Below are 22517 nucleotides of genomic sequence, written 5' to 3'. Positions count from 1 at the left end.
AGTTTATGTACTTTGCTATTATGAGATAACACGGCACACTATAGGACACATGTGCAGATAACATTTTGACATCCATGCAAAAATAGAAGCACTACTTCACATATGTTTACAGCTTTTACAAAAATTACCTTTCAAGAGAATGTAAAATTTAGCTTGTGTTACCTGGATCAGGATGATAAAGGTAATTTAAAAGAATGCTTTAAGATAAAAATCTTGTAAGGCAAGAAAGAGAATTAACATCTGTCATAGGTGATACTATCACACACCCACAAAAAGAGGGTCTAGATACACTGGTCTTTACAACTTCTTAGTTTGATTATTTGGTCCTTTTTAGGGCAAACCAATATTTTTTTTCTCAAAGGTTGAAACTCTCAACCAAATTACAGCTGTAGAATTAGTCTCTTTTAATAGATAGAAATATTTATCTAAACTAAATAACTTTTAGATGGATAATAACAATAAATACAAAGCTCATATGGTTAAAAAAAAATAGTTAAAATAAATCATGTCTTAATTGCTATGGAAAATTTCCTAGCATTTCTAGGTACTGGTAACATAACAAAAATCAGATGAATTTATTTCAGCATAGTATTTTAATTTTTAAAATTCAAAATGTTTGATAGCCAGATCAGATTATTGTTGAGAAATTCCCTAGCCCTGATAAAATGAACCTGCCTCGATCAACATCAGAATAATTCTTAGCAAGGGGAAAGTCACCTTACCAAATTAATCATTCGTAAACTCATTTCAGTAAATTTGTTTTGTCAACTCATTTTAAAAAATTTAATCATTCATGAATTCAATTCAGTAAATTTGTATTGTTGACATTTTTAGATCTTTGTTTAAAGAAGTATTGGGACTAGGGTACTGGACGGCCCAATTTTAATGTACAAATAAAATCTTGGTATTGCAGCTTCTATTTTCTATTGCATGTAACAGCATCATGCTGATTAAATGGGGGCAACTATAATTATATAATATTCACATCATACTTGCCAACTGACCCGATTTCGTCGGGTCACACCCGATTTTTCAACCCTTCACCCGATTATTTTTTATGACCCGGCGGGTCATGCTTTTCACCCGATTTTGGTCGAACAACCCGAAAATCTCCCGATTTCCGGATTTGGTTCGTAAATTACGTTGCGCATTTGACTTCCAGTTATGAACCCAAGCTGAGCTTGGATTTACGTAACGCGTAAACAATGCCGATGGCTATTACAGTCACATTAAGTGTAATTATTATCGTGAGTTGTTTTGACTAAGCGAAGGTTTAAATCATTAAGTGTGATGGCTTCCAATAAGAAAAGGTCTTCGTCGGGGCCAGCGGAATCAAAACCAACAAAAAGAAAATGATATTTTGTACCTATCAACATATCTGGGAAAATGAATTCCCATAGGTAAAACAAAGTAATCGAGTACAAAACGAGGCTTTTGTGTTCTATGTAACGCACGTTTGAATATTGGATTTTGTGCCCAAAATGATCTGACTAAACATTCAAAAACGCTAAGTCATATATAGAATGCTTTTTAATACACAAAAGTCTTCCAAGTCACTTACAACTTTCATGCCATCATTTACAGAGTTCAAAAGCAAGGTTAATGTAGCAGAAACTCTTTGCATTTTTTTAGCTGAACACAACCTACCATTTTCTGTGTCAGATCACTTTACAAAATTCAAAATCAGCAACTGTTAGTTAAAATGCTTCTTTGCAATAAAGTATTACACATAAGTTTTAACACATATTTCTACTGTATATACCTATGAAATGCATGGTAAATATGTCGTGAATGTCGTTACGCGCTATGACCAGATTTTTTACTTTCCAAATCTGGTCATGACCAGATTTTCACATGTTGGAGGTTGGCAAGTATGATTCACATTAAATGGTCCTCCCCATCTTAAAAAAAGTTCTCCAAACCAACCCTCTCTTTTACATTCATTAAAGATATGGAATTCTGACATATATTCAACTTTAAAATAACAGAAATGGGTTCAGTTTTGGAGAGAAAAAAATCAACTGTCTTAAAAAGTTTAAGTCACAGGGTGTGGACAACACTTAAAAAATCCTATTACTTTATTCTACACAAAATGTGTTTACTTAATGAAAAAAGCTACTCTTCATATTATAAACAACATAAAGTCAGTCTATCCATAAAAATTAGTCAGCAAGTAAAAAGGTAAATCAAATCTTATATCTAAATTTCTGTCAAAAGAAAATACTTTTTGTACACTTTAAAAGAGATGTTAAACACTCATGAACTTTTCACCATTATCAATAACGCATGGCTTCCAATTGCCAAAATGAAAGTCAATTTCCAAAAAATAAAATTTGAACATTTTTTTCAGTCTTAATTACACAATGTCCCTACAAATTACAAAGATGCCAATATACATTACGACTTTAGACATTCAAATAATATACTGTAGAATCTACTTTCCAACCGGTGTAATTTCACTTCACACACCTCTTTTAAACTCTAAAATTACATCAATTTCGATTAAATATCCTTAATCTAATTACTTGTTAGTAAGCATTAAACCCCAATAAAGTTAATTCAATGAAACTGCACATTGTAACACCATGCAAAAAAGTGAAAATTGGTGAATATTGACAGTGGATTTCTCAACGTGGCATGATGGAGGCTACCATTTTGCAACTCTGCAACAAAATAGAAAGCAAACGATATATTTATTAATTTTTCAGAAGTTTTCTTGTATCACCGCTCCATTTTAATTAATAAAATGATGTGTAATTACGTCTCATAACTTTATTTTGAACTTTTTTAAGAGTTTGGCTTAGTTTATTTTCTGCAGAAAAAGAACTGGGCTTCCGGTTCTGCAGAATGGCTTCCTGTTTTGTTAGAATGTTTTCATTTTACAAAGTGTGTTTACAGCAAGCAAGGAGCTGTTCAACGCGTGCTGTATGTATATATACTTTCTTGAAATAAAAATCTTGTGATATTTATTTTAAAATTACGAATCGTGACACGAATTAGTGTGTTTTAAAGGGTAACATATACTAATGAAATGAAGGAAATCTCGAATTTCCTCGAATTTGTTTTACAAAATAAGCACAGTCTACTTTCTTTTCTGTAGAGTACAGGTTTACCATCATTTGTAAAAATCGTAGAAGTGGGACCCAGAGATGGACTTCAGAATGAAAAGGTATGTAAATTCTTACTTTTGACATGGGTATTATCAAGTGTTGTTGTGTACCTTAATAACCAGAAAACATGTGATATAATATTTCGGGGATGTTACCATGCTCAGACATTTCTATTTCTGGAGTTTTTAAAGCAAAATTTTGTAAACAAGGAAAGGACAAATACTGACAAAACAGAGCTTAGTTGTAGATAAGAATTTTCTATTTTTAAAATGACAGATGTCCTACGGACCTAGTTTAACGATAGAATTCGTCCCATATACTGGCTTCGTAGCAAATAAAAAAATCGATCTAGCTGTATCTCGCCTAAATTTTCATATGATCAGTCTCAAATACCTACAATGTTGGTCTTTCATAATCCCATTTGACCACATTCACTGTTTTTGCAACAAAATCACTGCCACTTTGAACATCACGTTTGAAACCTCGCTGTTTTACGGTTGCCATGTTAATGATAATATCAGAGACATTCCAAATGCGATTTCCGACAAAAAGGAAGACAACTACAAAAGTCTATATTAACAATATGCATTGATGCGAACCATCAAATGGATTATATTGTGGATTTAACTTACAAATGCATGTCCAAAATGTGTGTGGTGTATAAAAATGTGTTTTTCCCCCTGCAGATTATTTTCAACAGACTTAAAGCGACGCGAAGCAGATCCGCTTTGCGGCTGCTACATTGCAAGTTTATGGGACAATTCTTACTGTGACCTGAGCGTAGCCTGGTCCCAGTAAGATTATTGTTTCTAGCTTAGTTGGTACAGCACCTGACTACAGATTCAGCATGTTGAGGAGGCCCGAATTTGCATCCCAGTCTGATCAGCATTTTTTTTCTCCCATTCCCTTACAAAAGGTTTCAGTTGAACATGTAAAACTGCATGGTGCTTCTTATGTGATCAGGTTCTTGGGAAGGTCTTGCCATTAGAGAAAAATGTAGAGACTTGTTACTTAGTCATAAAAATTAAAATTGATATAATTAACGGGTAGTTTAAATTTACACTGAGTAAGTGAGAAGTAGATATGTCTCTAATTCACTACAGTTTCCAGTATGGCAATTTTGTAACCTAGTTACACAGAGATATGAAAATTATGCTTTATATGTAAAGTATAATATGTATAAGGTGCAACCATTGGGGCGAACGCAGCATAAATTGAATTGATAAATATGTTTCATACAGATAATAGATTAATTAAAAACCATGGTTTACCTGATGGATGCATCAATGTGATAAAAAATAAATAGAATTAAAATATTTTACATTCTACTATACATATATAAACATTTACGTTACACAGTACGCAGTGGCTTTGTAAGGGCGAAGCCAATAACACGATCCCAATTTCACTATCAGATTCATTAGAACCATGCACAATTGGATCCACTTATCCATTTTTTCATTATGCTAAAGGTTGCATGCTCAGTCTAGGCATTTTGACGTCATGTTAATAGAGCAGACATCATTGGACAATTTCTGTCAGAGTTACAATGCTCCGAACAATTTGCCAAGAAAATAGCTTATAAAACAAACCAGTTCATAGAATTAGCAGAATGTTCATCTTCAGAAATTCGTCTTTAAAATGCACTCCATTCTTAAAATACATTTTTACCTGATCTCACGAGAACATGACATTGGAGGCTTTATGCAATTTACATCTTACTGGGGGTGCGAATCTTACGACAGAATTTTCTGTATGTCAAAGGGAGCAGAAGTGTGAATTTTCTGTTTGTTCAGGCATTGTCACTGGAGCTCGCAGTGCTTGCCGAAGCTTCGCACCAGTTTACATTTGAGAAAAAATGTTCACTGTCAGAAAACCCAATGAAACGGGTAAAAATTCTTCCAAATACAGTATTCAGATTAGATTTTCTTATCTCAACAGATGTTTGTGCCAACAGAAACCAAAGTGGAATTTATCAATAAGCTGTCTGATGCAGGACTGTCAGTCATTGAAGTTACAAGTTTTGTGTCTCCAAAATGGGTCCCACAGGTAGTATTCATAAAAACACCATTTCTGTCATAGACTGTTCTGCAAGAAATCATAAAATTATATGTGGAGAGAGAGAGAGAGAGAGAGAGAGGAGAGAGAGAGAGAGAGAGAGAGAGAGAGAGAGAGAGAGAGGGAGGGAGAGAGATAGAGAGAGATTATAATTCATGATTAAAAGAGAAACATATATATATATATGTAGTAATATTGTACTTTCAGGTTTGTGTCTTAATTTTCAGATGGCAGACAATGCAGAAGTTCTGAAATTGATCAAGAGGAGAGATGGAGTCACTTATGCAGCTCTCACTCCAAATCTGAAAGGCCTCAAAGATGCTGTAAGTTATATCATTTTAACATACCAAAGGCCTTTCTTTACTTTTGTTACATGTATAACAGTATATATATTTGTTGTAAATGTTTGAAGAACTAATATCTGAAAACATTTTGTGGGACTTTTTCGTTGTTCAATTTGAATATTGAAGCGTAAAGAATAGATCTGAATGGTGTATGTAAATTTACTGTACACAAACATGCACATGTATTTTACCTTTTACTGCATTGGCATTTTCTTCATAGATTTCTTGTGGTGTTAATGAAGTTGCAATTTTTGGAGCCGCATCTGAAACATTTAGCAAGTAAGTTTATTGATCTAGTGAATTAATAATGTGCAGTAAACTGGTAGGTCCGTGGATTCATGAGTGCATAGATGATCTATCACTAAATCTATTGAGTCTCAGTTGCACTGCACAGAAATAGTATAATAATGGTCCAGTGACTTCCCTTTTCATGAGGAAATTATGTTTCTTAAAAATAACAATGTGTATAGTCTGTCCCAAGATATTTATGCAGAATATTTGGACGATTTAAAAAAAAAAATACACATACCTGTGAAAGAAGTTCACTTGTAATAGTTGAAAAGGATAATTTCCAAGATAATTTCATTGACACATTATCAACTGTCACTCAGAAAAATTCACAGGAACAAAACAGATTCCTTACGGAGATTTATAATGGGGAATGTTTACATCTTTACTCCATTCGGAATACACTCGGAATACATCACGCAATTTTTCAACGTTATCATCCAGGTTTGCTGCAATACAAAATCTCCGTAGACATCACATTTTTTAGCATTGTATTGAAACCTGATACGCTAACAGGGGCGTTTCGACTGAGAAATCTTGGAAATTTTTTATACTTTTGAATGAACATCGTTTGAACCCTGAGGTATTTATAAATACTAAGCAATTAAGCAAAATGTGAATCCAAGATATCTTGGGACAGACTATAGCAACATCAGATAAAAACTCAAAGGTCTGTTGAAAAAATCGTGTGCAATTCAGCAAGTGTGTTGAAAGTGTTTATAAAGACTTTGAACCATTCTTAAGATTGCAAATTTACAAGATAGTTTAAATATCTAAAATCAATTTGTTTTTCAGGAAAAATATAAATTGCAGTATATCAGAGAGTTTACAGAGATTTGAAGAAGTTGTCAAATTAGCTAAGGAAATTAAACTGCCTGTTAGAGGGTAAGTGATAATAAAATGTACCGGTACAGGGTTAAATGTCTGTGTTCTGTGTATATATCAGCAATTAATGAAAATTTATGAAATTATGAAAAATCGCAAAGCAAACACTACAAGTCTTTATATTGCAGGTATGTCTCGTGTGTTCTTGGATGTCCTTATGAAAAAATTGTCTCACCAGAGAAGGTTGCACAGGTAAATTGAAAATATTTGATAACGATGTTTAGTTGAATGTGTTTTGAAAGCTTTAACTGCTTATGATAAAACTTTTAGCAGTGATAATCACACTTTTGATCAAATATGATTTGAATTCTTGAATAACCACTATGAAGCATTTGAAATTTTCATTGTGATAAATTCAATTGACGAGGCTGAGTACAGATCGAGTATGCACGCTTTCGCGCAGCATTTCATTTGTATTGTGACGTCATCTTTTTGCTTTGTTGACGCCATGGCGTGATAGTTTCAACTGCAGATATTCAGCGAAATTTGTTGAAAAAGCTCGTTTGATGCTTAAAATTGATATTAATTGTGGAATAAACATAAATGTCTCAAAGTATAAGCTATATTTGGGCTCGAGCCAAAAACGTGAATAAGGTTTAGCAAGTCTAGCCCACTTTCACGTTTTCTTAACTCGCCTAAATATAGCTTAATTCATATTTCAAGACAGTAACCACATATTTTAAATTTATGACCCTTAATATGTGATGTTATATATTTATTTATTACTTAAATAAGTCTGAATGTTTTAATAATACTGTAAAGATCACCATTTCCGCCTTTGTCAAATAAAAAATAGCCATTATCTGACAAATCTGGGAAATTGGGCATACAAAAAACAACTTTGATAAGACCAGGAGGTAAAAGGGTTTTTTTTATTTGACCATTTGATGCCTTTTAGCAATAACTTTAATATGTAAAACAGAAAAGAAATCTCTAGGGCAGAAGTCTTAAAAAAATGTGCAAAATTGATACATTTCAAGCAAAATCCCATAGGGTCCTATGTTAAAAATTATCAAACTTTGAGATGACCCCTTAAACAAACGGTGTGGTAAATGTCTTATTTTTTTTATCTTAAAATAATAATTATATCAGTAGAAATTTTCATTCAAAAATCTAGGGCAGAACAAGTTAGACCCGGCCTCGTTAAAATGTATGATATATCAAAACTAATGAATTACAGGTTGCCAAGCAGATGTTTGAGATGGGCTGCTATGAAATATCCCTTGGTGACACCATTGGTGTAGGAACTCCAGGAGCTATGAAACAGCTGATTGACGTTGTAACGAAACATGTCCCAATTGAAAAAGTGGCTGTTCATTGTCATGACACCTATGGACAGGCTCTGGCTAATATCCTGGCAGCATTACAGGTAATGGTGTTTAAAAAAATCCGGCAAAGCATACAAATGTTGATAAGCTCTTGGATGTACAGTAATTTTGAAACTAATCATAGGATGATAAAGTAGGAGAATGGTTTTTGATAAGAAAATTTATAGTTTTATCTAGCACAAATTACCTTCTTGCATAACATAAGGCAATTTGTAGATAGTGCAGTTGTTTCTTCTTTTAACTGTATAAAAAAGAACTGAATGTATTCATTTACAAAATGTAAACTTGAGCATTGCATTTATCAATGAAGGTGCACATAAAATGATGAAAATTTGATTTTACTTTTCCACTTTATTTGGTAATTTTAGTGAGAATTTAAGTCATTCTCTCTTTCTGTGTATAGATGGGCGTGTCTGTCGTTGATAGTTCTACCGCGGGTCTTGGGGGTTGTCCATATGCCAAGGGAGCCAGTGGCAATGTGGCAACAGAAGATGTACTGTACATGCTGGATGGGCTTGGAATTAAAACAGTAAGAAACTCTGATTTTGCTTTATTACAAGATACCTTCTTTCACGTGTGAAAATAACAGCTGGGCTTATATATACTTTCACTAAAACTCTGGTTGATGTACATGTATATGTGAAGAAACAATAAGTTTTGAAGCCCCTTTCCCTTTTCTTATGCCACAACAAAAGAGGACTATTCTTACAATGAGTTCCACCTGCAGTGTGGAATATAAATGCCAGGCCACTTTTAAAGTCAACATAGATATTTTTACTGTTTTTCTAGTTTGCTCCAATTACCCTCATTGCTGCAATCAAATATTATTTAGGGCCAATAAAGATGGAATTTTTGCTTCTTAAAAAATGACCATTGATGTAAGGGCAAATTTGAAATAGAGTAATATCTTTTACAAATGCAATTATGTAAAAATTACATTGGTTAAATACATTATTGCATTGTATCTGTTGATATTTGGTTTAGTCAAAATGAGTTATGGGCCTTTCATATGCATTTGAAAATGGCAGTTGTAAACAATTGATAAAACCTAGCCCTCTTCTTATCATGATTCTGTTGTTCACAGGGAGTTGATCTGCAGAAGACAGTGGAAGCTGGTCGATTTATTTCACAAGCATTAGGACGAAGTACACACTCTAAAGTGGGACAAGCCATGAAATCTTCATTATAACAAGAATTCCTGATAGATATACATGTACATGATGACATTGATATGAATTGAACAGCCCAATCTCAACAGTGTCACAAAAAGAGTACATATCTTTTTGTATATGGCTGAAAGAATTTCTTACATTAAATCTCTAGTTAAGAGATACTGGATACAAGTTCCTGTAATGTATACGTAAACTCTGAGAGTCAGTAGTTTGTATGTTAGATATAGAGTGTACAAGTCATGTGTATAAATCTTACAGATATATGAGTGTTGTTTAGGGTGTAAACTATGGACATGCATCTATAAATATATCATATTACATATTATGTTCATGGTAGACCTGCTGATTTGTATTACATTCATCATGTTTCATGTGAGATGTTAAAAGTGCTAGTTTGTTGAATATCAGTTATCTCCCTTACTGTCAATAAACATTATTGTTTTGTAGATGTCTTTTTTACAGAACTTTCTGATGATATTTAGATACTGTATTTTATTTGTATATATTCATTCTGCTATGATGTGAGATATTTGTTGATGTGTCATATTTGTTGATGATTCACAGTATTAAATTTGTTTTTCAAAGGTTTTAAGTCTTATTTCATATTTTCTCACGTTAAGGATTACTCTAAGACTTGTAAACCACAGTTTTAATTTGAGAACAGTAAACTGTTCATTAAATGGTGAAGGAAAAAATTACAATATCTTGTAATATTAAGAATTTAAATTGAATATAATTTACAAGGAAGTCTGCAGATATAAGTGTTGGAAAGGGGGAGGTTTGTACTTGATCTTTAATCATATACAAGTACTAGTGCAACCTTGTAGAAATATTAGTACATAGTCATTGTTACTCACTCAGTGAATCTAAATTTGACATGTAATTATCAAGGCTACTTAAAGTCAATGTCCTGTTTTCAAAAAGTGACATATAACATCTTCTCAATGAAATGAAAAAGGGTAAATGAGGACAATGTGAAATAGGAAAAGAATTTAAATGTCAGTATGCCAGCTGCATATATTACAGTATGTGCTCTTGTACTGTCCAGGTACAAACAGTTCATTGAATGCTGATTAATGCACTCATTTCATTGAGAGAAATTTGGAACAGGGGTGAAAATATCAATGAAGGAAACAGAAAATGTCTTGGTTATAAAGGAAATTACCAAACTAAAAGGTTAGGGTAGACACAGTTCTAATTAATTAAATCTGGGTGTTAATACATAAGCACCTACACACCAAATTAGGCTATTTGTTGATTTAGGTAACATGCATTACTCAAATTAAAGGTATTTTTATCGTTTTCTCCTTAAAAGTTACGAGATCCTTATTCATTACTTTCATTGCTATCAAAACTTTCATTGCGTTCAAAACTTGTGGTCACACACACAGGTGTTTAAAAATTAGTACGATGTTTATCATACTCGACAGTCTTATTATTTCAAATTAAACTCATTTAAATTCATTTTAGTGCAAAATCCAAGAATCTGGTCTGATGATGTTTATGTAGTGTAAGATTCATTTTTAACTGTAGATGGCAATAAGAGTCTTTAACATTAGTCTTATACTTGATTTCAGTGCCCTTCTTTTTTCTTTCCATGCAATACCAAAATCTAATTGATTAATGTATTGTTTTAATGTTTTCTTTTATACTTCATACACCCTAATTTCCGATCGGAAGTTATTTTGTTTATTAATTTTCACGGTTTTTATAAAAAGATAACATGCATGGCTCTAGTATTCCCTTCCTTTTAATTATCAAACTCGTTGAACTGATATTGGAGAAAATGGATTTCAATATTTGAAGCTTAAAAAAATTAAATTCGAAGCATTATAGAATTTTGAGATTTAAATAACTTTTTGTCAGGAGTACTGTATGCTTTTTTTTCAATCATATACACTGCAAATGGAAATCTTTTTAATTTGTTAATTGCAAAACGAACCGGAAACCCCCGTATTATTTCATTATTTTAGAATTTCGTACACGGACTTGTTTTTTCTATTTGTAGTTTAAGGAAATCTTAAAAGACACAAAATAAGTCCTAAATTCTCAACCACCCGGATGTAACTTGTTGCACAATACCGTGTAATCAGACAAAATCAACTCAAAAATCGTTCCTGATATTGAACATAAAATAGAAGGAAAACCCCGAAAAACACTTCTTTTCAGTGCAAACCCATCAATGGTAGATGAAATATGTCAGAATAGATATTTTTTAGCAAAAAGATCAGAAAATTTGACAAACTTGTCATTTTAATGATTTCCCTTCATTTAAAAATACCTTTTGGTCTGCGATTATCTAGTATTTGGATGTCAATTAACCCTCCTACACGCATGCATTCAGTTCATTACTGCCAAAGCAGAGTGTGTTAAAAGCACAAAAATTAAATCTACGAAAGACGATGATGTACTACTTTGACAATTTTTAATATTTTCTTAAATAATTTATGGAGGCAGGTGTTTCGTATTAGAATTTTCAAACTTCGAGAAAGTATGATTTTAAACATGATACTCACAGATAAACCGAGGGGAAACTTGATGGATTATATTCTAATTTAAAACTGATGTAATTAATATTGTTATAATTTTTTGCACGTGTAAATTAAATCAAGAACACGCATCACTATATTTTCTTAATTTAATGCCGCTGTACATTACCGAACTTTCTTGTGTCATTTGTCGTTAAATTCTATCCTTTTTAACAATTTATTCAATTGAAAAAAAAAAGAAAAGAATAAAACCCAAATACAAAACAATCAAACCAAAAAAAAAAAGTGAAACAAAGAAATTCGGTAACAATTCATGTTAATTGTTGAACATACTTGCACATTAATTTAAAAATATAGATCATATAACAATTAACTTTGTTCGTCAACATATTCCAAGATTTTTAAGTAGATACAAGGAAATTAGAAAAGAAAATATCCAAAACAAATATTTATTCAATACTGATAGCATCCTCACCACGCCAATGTCCTGACTCCACTTGTGGGACGGCTGCGATTCCACTCAGGACCCTCGACGTTTTGAGAATGGGGGATGCAGATCATTTCTTCATAATAATTGTCAATTCATTATAAGCGTTTTCACTAATAGCGTGTTTTACTGTACTGAAAGACGCAATATACTATCGTAAATACAATTTTGCATGTATGCTGAAAAAACTAAATATTATACTTTCTTTTTGCAGAGGTCATTTTCAAATCATAAATGAAGAAGAGAGCATTGGAACATCATGTTCATTTGTGTACAGAAGTCCCGTAAATCCAATTAAAGAATTATAATGCTGTCCGCTGCAATATTTTAGGAAATACTGCACATTTACTATAAATCTCGCACCAACACAAGAACCCCGGACACAGAAGTTATGAATTTTGTACATTTAGCAAAGGACCCCTATTCATGACTGATTCTTGCATACTATTTCCCTGTTATAGAGGAGGTATTGTGGATTTCACATACTTAGGAGATGCTTCATTATACCATATATTTATTAGTTGTCATGCCAGATGCCGACGATTAGATAAGAATTTAAAGATTGTATCAAATATTCCTATTTGGGTCTGTCGAGGCAAAGATACCAAGCCTGGGGGATGAGGAAACTTAAAATGAAACACGTTCCAGGACTAACTGGGAACGATGTACGACCATTTTTGAAAAAGTGCAGGAGACGGTATCCATGGTCCTATTTTTTAACTAATTGAGAAGCAATATTTATTCCACGTTTCGATATATATCACTAAGCTTCTCTTAACAATGTTTGATCTCGATAACTACGAAGAATGCTTCTGTTTAAGATTAATTACAATCTAAGCTGTATATTTTGTCTGCTAATGAACAATGCATTTTTTTTTTCTTATCGCGCCCACGCATTTTGTTGATTTATATCTTAAATAGGTATGTATGCCTTGGCTGCGGGGATCTTTAACCTACGGCTATGTTTCAAAACTGTGACATGCTGTATGATTGGAGTTCGGAACAACTCACAATTTACACAAACTTTTTGACAATTATACTGACATGTTATTCACCTTCGACAAATACAACTACATCTTACGCTTCGATTGTTCGCACAGCTTCAGCTCTTAAATACTGAAAAAAATATCATTATAAGCTCCCCCCTCCCCTAAAAAAATTGATTGCACATACCCAAAGTATATTTTAAACTGAAATTTTTGAATAAAGGTTTCTGGCCATGCAGGCATACAAACAATAATTTTTATGTTTTATATGAGGGAATTGTTAATTTAAAAAAGACACTTTGCATTTCTAGACATAATTAACTTATAAATACATGTGATCGGTTTCCGCATAACAGGTGACAACTCTACACCTCTCAGCGAAATAACATGCAAATAATTGCAAGCACATGAAAACTGAATGAAAATAAGACATTATACATCTCAATTATCGACCAAAAAATCAGTGTAAAATTTCTAACAACATCATCGATCTCTGTTGAAATAAAACAAATTATCATACGATCAATCGAATATTGAATCTCAATGCAGATGCGTAATCAATTTATACATGTATCATCAATGATATTGAACAAAATGACTAACATATTTGACAGCTCGAATTAAAATGATGATCGAACTGACAAATTTTAAAGGACGTTGTATGAATTTTAATTTCCACTGAATCACTTCGCACGTGCTCTGTATTTACATACTGCCTTGGTTTCCTTCGGAACAGTAGCGATAGGATCAAATAGTCCCCCCTCTGGTAAGTAAAAGTTGCAAACTCTGATATGAAGTAAACTTTCACGAATTACTCATCTTCAGCGCGCATTCACGCCAAGCGGTTCGCTCGTCTGCTATTGCAAGGTGAACTTTTCAAGTTCATTTCAAGTGCAAGCGTATACAGTAGAAGTGACGATCCAGGAAATCGATCAAAATAAAATTTGATACTTGGTCGTCTGTCAAAGCAAACACACCCACCCCTCATTTATATACGACCTCATTCACTTCTTCCAAAGGTCACGCTGCAAAGTCGTAACTTAAATGTCCTTATTGCATCGAAACCAGAAATTTGAATTTTGTTTTCATTAGACGATATTAAAAAATATATATATTCATCATACTTATCATAATTCAGGCTGCAGATGTTGAATGCTGATCGCGAATTCAATTTAATTCTTTTTTTCATTTTATCAAATTCAAATGGACGGGAGAGGAAACAAAACTTCATTGGAATACGAAAGTAGATAATAAAAAAACGTTAATATATACTGTTAAAAAGTTGAAAACACCTGGCTTCTTCAAGTATTAATAAATTCATACCCCACGGATTAGATGCCTTTGAAACTGGGGAAAGAAGCAATTAAAAATCTTTGTTCCATTTCCGCTAGGTCGTAAATTTTAAATTCGGCATATGTATATTCCCAGTAAACGGCCGCAGAGTTATTCATGGAACAGTTTTTCTGCAGTGTATACTTTAATTGCTGTCAAATGTAAATGATTAACATTTGCCAACTAAATAAATCCATGTAGTTTTTAATTTTTTGGGGTAAAGAATATAGATAATGTTTTACTAAAGGTTAATTTGATATCCAATCAGGTAAGGTTTTCTTAGATGAAACGCCATTAAAATTCGGTGTTTTTACATTCATGTACATTTATATTTGGCTTATTTATAATTGTCGAAAATAATAATCCATTTATAAATACTTACATTAAATCATTGTGTTTTAACATGGTTAACTTAAGATGTATAAATCAAAGCTTTCAATTGCAATCAACTTCACCTTTCAACAAATAGTATAAATTACAGATATAGTTCTTACGTAAATTATCGCGCAATTCTGTTCATACAGCAGCATCTACTAAAAACATTTTTTACATTTTTCTTTTCTTAATTCATTGCATTATTCGATACTAATGGGATATTGTTAACGAAATCGAAATTTTTGGGCACATCTCTTGTTTTGTTTTTTTTTTCTCAATTTTCTCTATCACGCACATTATAAAATTATCTTTTACATCTGATATCAATTTTAATAAATGAGTAATTATTCTTGATTCATGTAAATGCGTGTAACAACTCTATTTTTATAAACTCTTCATCACCTTTTGAAACCTTTCCCCTTCCCGCCCGGCTACATAGTCTAGACATCAGGTTTAAACAATTTTCATCTGACCTCAGTCTAACATTGAAATGACTTCTGAACGTTAAACCTTCCCATTTTTATTACTCTTTTTATTACTCTAATTTAAAGCCACCTTTTTAAAAGTGCTAACTAATACGACTAGACACCCCAATGTTAATATCATATCTATATTCTTTTTTACCAATGAATACACATTTTAAAACATGTTAAAGGTTTATTTGGCACATATTTATTTTCAAAAATTTCACATAGTAAATTGAACAATATCAAAACTAGAATACAAGTGATCACAGGCATTTTGATTATTATAGCACTACACAATCTCGCATCGTATGCAAAAAATCAGGTTTTTATGGACAAATTAAATCACATGAATAAAAAGTAAAACAATCTATAAAGGTTTATCAAATCATGCAGATCAAAATTATTCTTGTATTTTGAACCCTGCAACAAATCCATAGCCAAGATTTGGCTTCTGTTTCCCGTACACATACAAGGAGAAAGTCTCGTCCTGGATGTTTGTTGCCGTGTGGTACCCTGGTGGTATTGGTAGAGCCACCACTTCATATGGCTCAGAGTTGACGCCATACGTAGTTCTACTTTCTCCATTAATGACGCCATTGTCAAGTCTTAATTGCGACACATTTCTGCATACGATTGTTATATAACTCGTTGTATTTAGATCTGGTACCACAAAATGGTATTCTGAAAGAAGATTCTGTTGTTCTGGAACATGCAGCATGAACGCTGTACCTACTCCATCAGTGTTATTTTTTCCAGGTGTTATAACCATCACAGACACAAATCTACTTGCACGGATAAAGACGGGGTCATTCGATTCCACATCAATATCTACAAAGTTACTTTGAACAAATAAGACTTCCGTTTTATTTTCACTCCCTACAGTATATTGCAAACGATAATCTAAACTCTTCGACATTATCCTAATTCTATATCCTCTTAAAAATGGATAGAAGAAAGGTGCAACATACAGATGTTCTTTCTCGTAATTTTTTGAGTCATTCGAGTCATCCAATGGAATCACAGAATACATTCCGCTGCACGCATTGTCGTCGTGCAGCCGTCCACAGTTGTTACCAGTGGCAAGGAATATGGGATCAATGGAAGAAACCGAACTTCCGGTTAAGTCCATTCCATGAGATATCACAATTGATTCATATTTATTTATCAAAAGTCGAATGCTTTCGTTGTACCAGTATGTCTGATTATCAATAGTGATCGAATCACTCTCCGTTAAGTTCAGATTAACCGTAACAACGTTATTATCGCCACTTGATACTATGGACAGAGTACTATTATAAAGATGATAATATTGCGGAGCCACCGACTTTGGTTCAATGGAAGGAATATATCTATATTTGTAATGAAATCTGGAGTGAATGGGCAAAACTAGAAATGCCGTGGTGGTGAATTTGTCGTGCTTGGCCGCGTAAACGTTAACGCTGGTGCTACATTCAATATGGACGCCCTTTCCTTCCATTTGATTCTCTAAGGCCATGTATGAAGCTTGTAGGAACAGGGTATTCTGTCCTGGCTTTAGGTCTAGGTTGTATCTTTTGGTCAGTAGTGGCAGTGCTACAGTACAGGTACCCGTGGTGACTGACACGATGTACAATACACAGTAACTGTCGCCCCCATCAAAGAACAGTGGAGGAAATACCATGTAAAATTCCCGGCCCATTAACTGTGCTGGCTTTGTAGACGAACCTATATAATACGCACATGTATGAAAACATTATCATTCGAAGATCACACATTTGAAGCGTTGAATGAATATTTTTATGCCGAGTAAATATATACAATAATCTTTTCTTTTTAAACTTTGCCACTGACTTGCCTAAGAGATTTTTTTCCCTCAGACAGAATAAAATGTTGACCCATCTTAATATAATGTATTTTTTATTTAAATTGATAACTGCCAAGATTGTCAATAGCTAAACGTTACCATTTTTGTTTGTGAAATTTTGGAACGTTTCTTCTAATTTGAAAATTCTGTCATTTATTTTCTCTGCATCTGAAAAATAAAAATAAAAGAAATATCCAAATTAGGAACAAACTGTTGTTTATTATTTACTCAATGACACTTTTTATTACAATGCTTGGTTCAAATTACCGTCACCTGTGCCTTTTTTGGAAATAACTTAATGCATTCAATAATTCACAGAAAAAACCCCCGAATTAGACAAATTAGATGACCGAAAGTTTTTGTAGCGGAATGGTCGAAGTCACATTCTTTCAAAATGTATCTGAAATCTGTACATTGACAAAACTAATATAACACAGACACTTGTCTGGCAGGGCGACATTTTTCTTAGAGTACCAAGATTTTTACAAAGTCGAAATAGTTTTTTTTCCGTAATTAGAATAAACTAACTCACCCTTTTGGTTTTTTAGATCAATACTTTTGATCTGGTTTTCCAGAGCTTTTATCTTGTCTTCGTATAACTGCAGTTTTGCAGCAATCTTTTGGTCTCGCCTTTCCTCACATCGGAAATCATATTCGTCAAAAAGTGACTGCGATCGTAAGACACCAAAACTACAAAGGGTTACATACCAAGACAGAAACAAATATCTACTCATAATGGTGGACCACTAAACTTTCATCGGTAAACTTAACCACGCACAATGTACGTACAAATGAAAGTTATATTCCCAGCCGGACACATATGCCCGGAAAACATGTCGAAGCGATGAACCATTTAAAATACAGAGGCTAGAATTCAGATTGAATGAAGATAACAAATCAAATGAGGTGTCGTTTTATTTAAAGGGGTTTTCTTTTGTGTCCTATCATTTGAGGGAAAATTCCGAGGTGGATTATATACATAACGTTTATTGTTATTATAAAAACTTTTGCAAGGCGGTGACTTATGTACCCCGATTGCGGATTTTATCCGGAAAGAACGTTACGAAATGTTATTTCAAATCTGTTCCTGTCTGTGCCTCAGGGGTTTACTGATTTAAGTACGTAAATTGACAGTAGAGGGGTGAATTGCGGGTGAAATCCCACAGGTATTTTAACAAACAATATTAAAACCTCACCCTTAAAATTGCATTTAAAGAAAACATTTTTACACATCGAATACTGATACATCTGTTTACACAGCGACACCCTTCCCTCTCAGCTGACATACCGTGTAGATATTATCTATGTTGTCTACGTCATTGCAAGAAACATTTGAATGATTCACCTGGATATAAAAGTCAAACTGTTATCCTTGTTTTGTAATGATTGACAATAGGTACATGTGGTTTACATCATGGGTACGGTCGGATATTCTGAACACGTCAAAATATTTCATTTCATCGATGTGATGAAATCACAGAATTCGGAATTATATCTTGATTAAAACACATGAAATTCTATAAGATAACGAATAAGATAAATACAATGTACAGTTTTTTGTGTAAATAACCGACAATTTTATCGTTGTTCGATTCAAATATTAAATAATCTATTGATCAAATAAATCGCCTCAGATGTCGTATAATTTGTGCTGACAACCTCCTTTGTCGATACATGTACATGTATTAAATTGTTTCAGCTCTTGAATTCAGAGTATACATCTACTTCGCTTGGTCTTGGTAAATATATCCGTTTTGGTCTTTTGTTATACAATAACTGATATACGAGAGTTGATCCAAAAGTAATGTCGCAGATACGATGAAATCGTGAAAAATCCGCGTAAAGTGACAAAAATTCATGTTTTGAGATATCTACTAATTTAATTCAGATCTTAAAATTTTAATGCATTATTAAACATATATTTCGGAAGATAATATATTTTGTAGAGCATGAGGTAAGAATAGTTGCCGCACGCTAGACTAGATCTTTGGCGTTCTGGTAAAATTTAGTAATTTAGTACTGTATATAAATTGGCTACGTTCCTCTATTTTACGTTTTTTTTATAAAATCATTAAAAAAAACAAAACTAATTAATCTTTTTGTAATCTATGAAGTAGTATATTATTTAATGTGCGATCAGTTTGTCGAGGTCTCCTCAAGAAGTCATGAACGTAGCTTTATAATATATATAGCCACTGACGTAAGAACCCAGCTTTAACTTTCTTTCAGGGCATATGTCTACTGTCTATCTAATTTATTTATTTAAAACATGACATATGCTTTTGTTAGATATTGAAACCATGATAAAGGTATCCCGTACCCTCGCTCTCAATTTTAGGTTGATATATCAATTCCAGTACAATTTCTAGTGATTTCTATTCATCGAAGCAAAAAATGCATCTTGTCACTATTCACATGTCCAGCCTTTTTATTCCTTGATCTAGAGACAAAAGGCATTGGATAGATATCCGAATGGACGGTAAAGGTCCCTAATTTTTTAAAACAGTTAGAAAACAGTTATAATATATCTGTTTCCAAATATTGTGTTATTCGGGCTTTTACAAATTTTGAAGCATATAATTCGTTCATTAATACAAACCTTAAAAAAGACGTAAATTCATGACGCAGCGATGTCACGTATATATATCATGCTATAAACATCAATATCTTGTTAAGCGTTCAATGAATTTTAATCGTTTTAAAATTTTAAATTTGAATTTGAGTTTTTATAAGAAAAAGTTTGATGTAACATTTTTTACAATACAGCCCCAGTGAGAAGCGCAGTGCATACTGAGACATTACTTGTGGATCAACCCTTGTACATACCTTATTGCATTTATTTGATCTCTGCTGTGGGTTGTCATACCTAGTGTTTTCAAATGTACTTCTTCTACAAATTATAATTGTTTTAAGACTTCATGTAAATACAAAATGACACACTTAAAATTTGTTAAAAATACCTCAATACATTCAATTTTTAATGTACAAGAAAATGTGAACTGTGGAACACTTTCACCTCCCCTCCTCCTCCCACATTTTAAACCCAAGGGAGGGTAAATATTGCTTGTCAATATACTTAATGTCATTATCACAATTTTGTACTGATGGGCTGTACTACCGAAAGTTGTACTTTCTGAATAAAGATATTTGCATTATTTCAGAGACTGTGAGAGAGACAAGCTGTAGAGGATTAAGACACTATAAAATCTTAATCCGCATTAATTAATTAAAGAGATTGGTGATGTGAGGTGCAGATTAAGATTTTATTGTGGAAACATAAACTAAAGATCCCTTTAGCGTGAATGTATTGCACACGCGCAAGATTGTAAAATCCGAAAAATCCAGATGCAGTCCGGGATCTTTTGAGAAATTTTCGTTGATTATTAATAAGCGAAGCTTAATTGAGAAAAAATAAAAACAAATTGGTAATCTTCAATTACCAATGATGTTAATGAAGCATTGAATCATTATTTTTTGAAAGATGTAGTCTGATAACTGCTACGGTGTGTGCATACAAATTGAATAACGCGCGCTAGCGCATTATGAAAATTTGTTTGCACACACTGTTGCAGTTATGAGACTACATCTTTCAAAAAATAATGATTCAATGCTTATATTTACGTTTTATAGCATTCATTACCTTTTCGTAAATATAATTTATTTTTTTAAATATCTGCCTTATTCAACGAGTAATGCGCAATTAGCGGAAGAGCCACTGGAACAGCCGAATTATGCTGACAAAAATAGTGCACAGCGTTTTAGATTCTAATAACACAATTTTATTTGTCATTCTGTAATTAGATGAATTTACATTTGGTGTACTAAGAAAATAATTAATTGAATTCATTTAATCGTTGAAAAATATTTACATCAATGAAATAATAATCAGCGTAAGTAAAATATCAGATCGTGATCCGGTTATAAGTTCACCGAGAAGTAATGAAGAAAGACTGAATGTATTCATTCGCACCAGATTTGGTGATTGGGTCTTCCGTGTTATACATAAATATCACTCAAACCAATCAATACAGTGTAATTGGGGGAAAGAAAGTAAATGTAAATATAAATATATAAAACAAAAGACAGTACTGTTCCGATTTTATCGGTATTAAAGCCAAAAAACTTCGAGTCTATATTATTTTAATATAGTAGTATAGATACTAAACATTTCAAAGCTTGCTACATGTTTATCGCTGCTCAATTGGAATTTAACAATAATTTCCTTTCAATATGCTTGATTACCAATTGCAATTTATAATATTGCCTCGATCATACATGTACATGTTTCTGCACTACTAGACACGCTGATCTGTTATAAATTCACAATGAATCTTCAGTTTATCCATTAGGATTGAGGAATTCATATGCTTGTATCTGAATGACTTTTCCTGATCTGTTTGAAAAAACTGATCAAAGTTTGAAATTAATGTCTGTATTTTTTAGCATCTCACATCAATCACTTTTTAAAACATTTAAACAATGTCTCTATTTATAAAAAAATACTAATAAACAATTTAATTTTCTTTTCCTTTTTTTTACATTTTCAAATCAATTCTCGAGCTAAAATGTATTCAGATACAGCAAGTACACAGTCTTATTGGTTGATTAATCAGTATCTGGCAAGGATTTAAATTAGTTGTCTTTGGGATCAAAGCAACAGCTTCCGGATTAAGACGATGATAAATAACTATAGATGATGCATTTCAGTATTTCATGACAATTGTTCATGGTGATAATGTAAGCAGTTACATTACAACATATTTATATAACATTATGGCACTTTCTACATGCACTAACTCTTATGTTTATTTGCAACTTTTTGGACTTTTCTCTCCGTCCGTCTTTCCTCTTCTTGTAAATACCCGAAAAGTTTATATCTTGTAACATTCAAATAACCTGACAGTTTTACGTAAAATCAGACATTAATGTATACTTGTATGTATGTATATATACTTTTCTCTCGTACAGTTACGTTAAGTAAAGATAAGTTGATATACCATTGTCAAAGTACTTGCTTTCTGTCATAACAATATCTCTGAAACAGTATCTACGGTGCTACGAGCATTCTAATTAACAATTTTATTAAGAGATCCATGATTGACTTGCCACCTGTTCTTGTGTATAAGATTTCACAAGCAGGTGTCCATTGTTCAATAGCAAGCCTTTTGATGTGGTTTTTAAGCGATAATATTCTCATTACTTTAATGAAGTCTAGATACAGTTTTTGCTGCAAAATATTGAAAATGATAACACAGCAACGTTGAGTTCAACGTTCAGCAACGTACAACAAAATTCAAAAAATTAAAATTTTTAAAAAGAACTGATCTTTGTTCTTCGACATGTTTGTAAACAT

General features: G+C 32.6%; 2 protein-coding genes across 3 annotated transcripts; one reads left to right on the top strand and one right to left on the bottom strand.

Moving 5' to 3' along the window:
- Positions 1–2800: 2800 nt before the first annotated feature.
- On the top strand, positions 2801–9770 carry LOC128166482 (hydroxymethylglutaryl-CoA lyase, mitochondrial-like). 2 transcript variants are annotated; one of them, XM_052831672.1, is made up of 10 exons: positions 2801–2925; positions 3101–3169; positions 5052–5159; positions 5396–5491; positions 5733–5791; positions 6596–6685; positions 6814–6877; positions 7866–8054; positions 8417–8542; positions 9098–9770. In XM_052831672.1, exons 1-10 carry the CDS (start codon positions 2848–2850, stop codon positions 9200–9202), a joined length of 984 nt encoding a protein of 327 aa, XP_052687632.1. In that variant the 5' UTR covers positions 2801–2847; the 3' UTR covers positions 9203–9770. The 2 variants fall into 2 exon arrangements, with proteins under 2 accessions (XP_052687632.1, XP_052687642.1); XM_052831682.1 differs by lacking the exon at positions 2801–2925 and having other exon boundaries at positions 5376–5491.
- A 5733-nt stretch (positions 9771–15503) lies between these two features.
- Positions 15504–18083, bottom strand: LOC128187854 (uncharacterized). Its single transcript, XM_052858498.1, has 3 exons — positions 17697–18083; positions 17264–17332; positions 15504–17025 (listed from the first exon to the last, which is right to left on the bottom strand). The coding sequence occupies exons 1-3, from the start codon at positions 17896–17898 to the stop codon at positions 15722–15724; spliced, it is 1575 nt and encodes a 524-aa protein (XP_052714458.1). The 5' UTR covers positions 17899–18083; the 3' UTR covers positions 15504–15721.
- Positions 18084–22517: the final 4434 nt, after the last annotated feature.

The sequence above is a fragment of the Crassostrea angulata genome, chromosome 1 (assembly GCF_025612915.1).
Source record: "Crassostrea angulata isolate pt1a10 chromosome 1, ASM2561291v2, whole genome shotgun sequence".
In the NCBI taxonomy this organism is placed as follows: Eukaryota; Metazoa; Mollusca; class Bivalvia; order Ostreida; family Ostreidae; genus Magallana; species Magallana angulata.
The sequence above is the reverse complement of the archived record's forward strand: the minus strand, read 5'-3'. Positions and strand labels throughout refer to the sequence as shown.

What these genes read in the sequence shown, in the direction of transcription:
- LOC128166482 (XM_052831672.1), top strand. Translation starts at nt 2,848, where the DNA reads ATGGCTTCCTGTTTTGTTAGAATGTTTTCATTTTACAAAGTGTGTTTA. An exon ending in TGAAAGGCCTCAAAGATGCT is followed by an intron (nt 5,492 to 5,732) that starts GTAAGTTATATC and finishes TTTTCTTCATAG; the next exon opens with ATTTCTTGTGGTGTTAATGA. An exon ending in ATATCCTGGCAGCATTACAG is followed by an intron (nt 8,055 to 8,416) that starts GTAATGGTGTTT and finishes TTCTGTGTATAG; the next exon opens with ATGGGCGTGTCTGTCGTTGA.
- LOC128187854 (XM_052858498.1), bottom strand. Translation starts at nt 17,898, where the DNA reads ATGAGTAGATATTTGTTTCTGTCTTGGTATGTAACCCTTTGTAGTTTT. An exon ending in TGATCTAAAAAACCAAAAGG is followed by an intron (nt 17,333 to 17,696) that starts GTGAGTTAGTTT and finishes TTTATTTTTCAG; the next exon opens with ATGCAGAGAAAATAAATGAC. An exon ending in AAATTTCACAAACAAAAATG is followed by an intron (nt 17,026 to 17,263) that starts GTAACGTTTAGC and finishes CGTATTATATAG; the next exon opens with GTTCGTCTACAAAGCCAGCA.